General features: G+C 31.3%; 1 protein-coding gene across 1 annotated transcript in view; it reads right to left on the reverse strand.

The window, feature by feature from the left end:
• Positions 1-808: 808 nt before the first annotated feature.
• LOC111089819 overlaps positions 809-5326 on the reverse strand; it is a gene marked incomplete at its 5' end in the record, with an annotated part of 21516 nt that continues 16998 nt past the window's right edge. The window contains 4 exons of the mRNA XM_022402954.1: positions 809-1229; positions 1784-1996; positions 3814-3923; positions 4343-4440. Of these exons, the coding sequence (XP_022258662.1) occupies positions 1179-1229; positions 1784-1996; positions 3814-3923; positions 4343-4440 (472 nt within the window). The remainder of the gene's footprint in view (positions 1230-1783; positions 1997-3813; positions 3924-4342; positions 4441-5326) is intronic.

Consider the following 5326-nt stretch of genomic DNA (forward strand, 5'->3'; position numbering starts at 1 on the left):
ACGTGACGTATCCTTTATGAGAATCATCTAACCAAAGAAAAAATTGTAGCAATTAACACAACAATTTTAATAATTTAATAAAATTTAGTCCTTACAATGGTGTACATATAAGTGTATAAAGCTACCAAACTTGGAATTAAATGTTATACATTTGTCATTATGGTTTTAATTCTTGTTTCATAACTTTTTATAGCAGGATCCTTTCTTCATTTTAAAATTCATAATCTTTTAATACTTTGTTTGTTTACTTTTTATGTTATACCTGTATAAAGTATATACTTTACCTTTAGAAACTGTTGAGTGTCTAGCTATCGATATGTAGCGCCATCCGTTGGGTTAAAAAGATACTTAAGTTCGTGCCTAATGGGTTTACTATTTATATTATACCTGCACATATATAGATTTTAATCGAAATATCAAAAGTGATTCTCGCAGACCAGTCAATTAAGCTGGGGAAATCTTGTAGCGATAGTTCGAGCCATTATGCGCTAGCACCGCTGACGTGATCAGACAGATAGGTAGAAGACAAAAAAGTTGCTGCTTTAGAAATTTCCGAATTGTTATACCGGAAATGTTAACGACCTTTTTAATGTATTATTAATATACATATATATATATATGCGCATAATATATTGTAACAAATACTTTGAATTGTCGATTTTTCGTTTAGAAATTCGATAAGGTGGTTTTTCGGCGGGCGAATTATTTGGAATCCTCATCGATCCCTACTATTAAGTATTACCGTACTTAAAATAATCTTAATATGAACACTAATATTTTCATGATATGAAAATAAATGTTGAAGTGATTAACGTTTTCAGAAGCTTTAATTCAAAATAAAATACATAACATATAAGTGCCAAGCTTACTAGGATATAAGTCTTAGCTTCTTGTTATCGTTACATTGTACAACTGGAATTTAGTTATTATCACTATATCATATGTTTATGTTTCAGCAAACTTAAGTTGCTTTATGCAACATTTCTATCTGGAAAATTCGTAAAGAAGATACGTTCGTTCTTCTTCACTGGTACTTTTATTCTCCGGAATATACACGTCATCCGCTGAAATTTGAACTTGATGGGGTACCATCGCGACACATGAAAAACAAAAACGGGTCGTATTTTAAAAAAAGTTTCTGGAGTAAAGACAAACATGTCTTTCTATTTATTATTATTTCAAACTGAGGTCGATGTGGTATTCCGTTCACAAAATGTGGCTCTTCTTGGCTAGAAATAATGAAAAATAAAATTAATACTCCGTTATCTGATACGAAAGCCCAATGTTTGTATAGCTCCACTTTAGTGATCGCTGTATAAACTCGTACTACGATAAACACATTAGTTGGTCTATTGAAATGTTACTTTCTGAAGGTGATACTAATCTGTCAAAAATTTAAAAAATAAGGAACTATATAAATTTATCTATAATATGTAATACAAAGTAGTATCTGGTAATGATCTTCTATACTATCGATTTAAGTTACAGCTTCTCCAATAAATCTACTTTTTTTACTAAACATAAAACAACGCCTCGTTTGGCGTATCATAAGCTCCCAATAAAAGATAACATTAAAACGTTGACCTGACTCAAGCTGAAGCTATCCGTGTTCTAGACTTGCAACACTAAAAATAATGGGTTCTTGAAGCAAAACAAAGTACTTTCTTATTTTTATCATGTCGCGCACATATCTTAAGAGAAAAAACACCAAAAAATAAAAGGCTTTGTACCAGCAAACTACTAACGTTCATTTCCAACCGCATAAGATTTATATTGGACATACCTTGGCATTGAAGAGGTACGAGGTTTCCATTAAGGGGGTCTCTGCTGTTACATGGGTTTCTTCATCTTCATGTTCAACCTGTATCGCATACGGTTGCACTTGTTTAAAAATATCAATCTGCGCGTGCTCTTTGAGAGCATCTTGCCGTCTACCATGTTGTGCAGTTGGAATTTTGGGTAGAGATAATTCAGCATATGTAACTCCCTGATGTCCCTAAGATCAAATGGCTCATTAATCATCTTCGTTTAACGTGAATGCAATATACACTTCCCTAATACTTATGAATGATCATGATGAACATATACCTGGTAATTAATAATTCCTAATGAAAAAACCATCTCGTAATTAATCATTTCCAATGAAAAAAGCATCTGGTAATTAATAATTCCTAATGAAAAAAGCATCTGGTAATTAATAATTTCCAATGAAAAAAGGATCTCGTAATTAATCATTTCCAATGAAAAAAAGCATCTGGTAATTAATAATTCCTAATGAAAAAGCATCTGGTAATTAATAATTTCCAATGAAAAAAGCATCTGGTAATTAATAATTTCCAATGAAAAAAGCATCTGGTAATTAAGAATTCCTAATGAAAAAATCATTTTATAATTAATAATTTCCAATGAAAAAAGCATTTGGTAATTAATAATTTCCAATGAAAAAAGCATCTCTTCTATCCGCGGCCTCATATTTATAATCAAGCATTCATGGCTAAACTTATCAAATAGTTAAAGATATTTAATAATTCGTAATCAGAGGACACAACATAAAAAAAGATTTTGAAAACAGTTAAAGTTTAAAAGTGCATTTTATCAAGAAAAAAGAAACGTCTTTTAGCTTCAGAAAAGCATATTTTAATATATCAGTAATTTGACTTACGTCTTCGTCAAATAATTTACTTCGGTTAACACTTCGCATTTTTATTCTACTTGAAACAGAAACGTAAGTTTGAAGTGTATCATATAGACACATCTTACACTATTCAGCACATAAACAACAGTGTTGCTAAAACTAACGTGAAGTCTGTAACTCATAAACAGAATTAATTTTCCAAGTAGAAGATTAAATGAAAAATGTTAGTCCTACACAAGAAATATAAAGGACAAGAATGATTGTTGTTAAGAACAAAGTATAAATAATGCTTTTGTAAGGTATCTATGAAACTATTATTTTATTGTTCTGGCTCAAATCAGTCAAACTTTGAACTTTTAACCTATTACACGGAAACCTATATATTTTGTATACTTGAATTTTACCAAACTTATGAACCAGTCAGGGGTATACGAAATATTTCTTAATATTTAAAGGCATCTACCAAACAGTATTCGCCTTCGAGTTAATAACGTCATCAAAAAGATGATGGATGTGCAGTATCTACTAAGCGTATTTCACAACCAGACATTCCAATACTGTCGTTAAAAATGTTTTCTGAAACATATATAAATAGTAAGGAAAGCTCGTGATGTTCCTCATAATAAATATGTTATATAAACCCGGAATACAATATTTTTGGAAAATTTCAGACATGACAGAAGTTGAGGACCTTAATCCTCTTACGTGGAGTACTACATAAGCTAATGTAAGTTTTGATTCTATGTCACTGAAATAAAATAGGTTTTAGAAGATACACATTTAAAGATACCATTAATTTTGCGTTATATACAAGGACAAAACTTTAAATCCTCCTTTAGGAGTTATAAGTAGCTTTCAGCTCTTAGTGCCTAGATGTTTGATAGTCATAATTAATAGCTATAATTTACAGATTTCCGAAAATACTTTTCGAACTGTCGAGATTGTGATGATTAATCTTAAGTTTTATTTGAAAGAATAATTGCATGATCAAACTTGAAAATGTTATCGGCATTCCACAATATTTTCGCTCAGTTACGTCTGCTAATTAAATTGGCTTTCTGTAATCTGAAATTAATTTCAAAATATCGTCGGAAGGATAACTGATTAGCCACATACTATCCCAAAAGAATTTACTCTACTGATACGATTTATTTCCTGGAGCTCAATCATTAACTTACCATTGTGTTTCCAACTGGAATGATACCATGAGATCCAATTTCAGGTCGGGTTTTACTGTAACGTAGTTTGTGAAATGAAACTCCTTCCTCATTTGGTGCTTCACTTCTTACTAAATGGAATAACTTAAGTTATTGTTTTCAAACATTCTGGTTCAATATTTATATTCACTTTTTTTTTTACTTCTGAGTTAATACATTAACTCAGATCATCTTTATAAACGTTTTATACAAATTTGGAAGTGCTTTTAAAACGTAACCTAACTGCATAGATACAGTAAATATAACTAATTCACACTTTATTGTACGTTTTATAGTGCTAAATAACAAAAATTTCAGATGTTTCATTATAGCATACTAAATCAATTTGGAACGAAACAAAACTTAAAACTTAATGACATTTAATTATAGAGCACGTTTAAAGGGGAAAAATAACTGTATTATAGTTAAAAGAAACAAAAAACTACATTGCTGTAGATGACACCGAATTGTTACTGGTTATGAAAGTAGGTAACAACTAGTCGAACTTTACCGTGTTGATCAATGGCTATCGCTGGTATAACATCAGGCTCTCTCGAGTCTGTTGTGTCCACAAATTCCTCTGTCTCTTTCTGCAGTAGCGTGTGATTCCTTTGGTGAAAGTAAAATTCAAATATATATCTAACATCTGTATAGATTTATAAAAATATTTTGAAAGGAAGAGAAGGATTTTTATTTCTATGAAACGTCAGTAGGAGTTACTGAGACAGAATACAAATTGATTTACGTTTTGTTTTGTTTTTTGAGAGATCGCGCACATGTTGTTTGCGTGCCAGTGTGACGGTCAAATCCTACTATTCCATTATACTATCCCGAAAAACTTGGTGGTGGGTTTTGAATAGCTGCCTGCCCTCTAGTCTATCGCTTCAAAACTGTACAGATAGCCCTGGAATACATTTGCAAGCAATTTAAAAAAAAATAATAAAAATAGACCAACTAGAAATTTGGTTGATGTTTTATTAGCTGTAAGAATACTGACAACAGTAAATCAAGTAACTTTATGTTATTATCAGAGAAGCCACATTTAGGATGTGTTTGGTAGCTGTAATAAATATAGACAAACTAGAAATGTGGTTGATGTTTTATTAGCTGCAAGAAAGGTGACAACAGTAACTCAAAGTAACTTTATGTTATTATCACGGAAGCCACATTTAGGATGTGTTTGGAAGCTGCAAGAAAGATGACAACAGTAACTCAAGTAACTTTATGTCATTATCAGAGAAGCAACATTTAGGATGTGTTTGGTAGCTGCAAGAAAGGTGACAACAGTAACTCAAAGTAACTTTATGTTATTATCACGGAAGCCACATTTAGGATGTGTTTGGTAGCTGTATGAAAGCTGACAACAGTAACTCAAAGTAACTTTATGTTATTATCACGGAAGCCACATTTAGGATGTGTTTGGTAGCTGTATGAAAGCTGACAACAGTAACTCAAAGTAACTTTATGTTATTATCACGGAAGCCACATTTAGGAT

This window comes from Limulus polyphemus, unplaced genomic scaffold, assembly GCF_000517525.1.
Source record: "Limulus polyphemus unplaced genomic scaffold, Limulus_polyphemus-2.1.2 Scaffold7476, whole genome shotgun sequence".
NCBI lineage: Eukaryota > Metazoa > Arthropoda > Merostomata > Xiphosura > Limulidae > Limulus > Limulus polyphemus.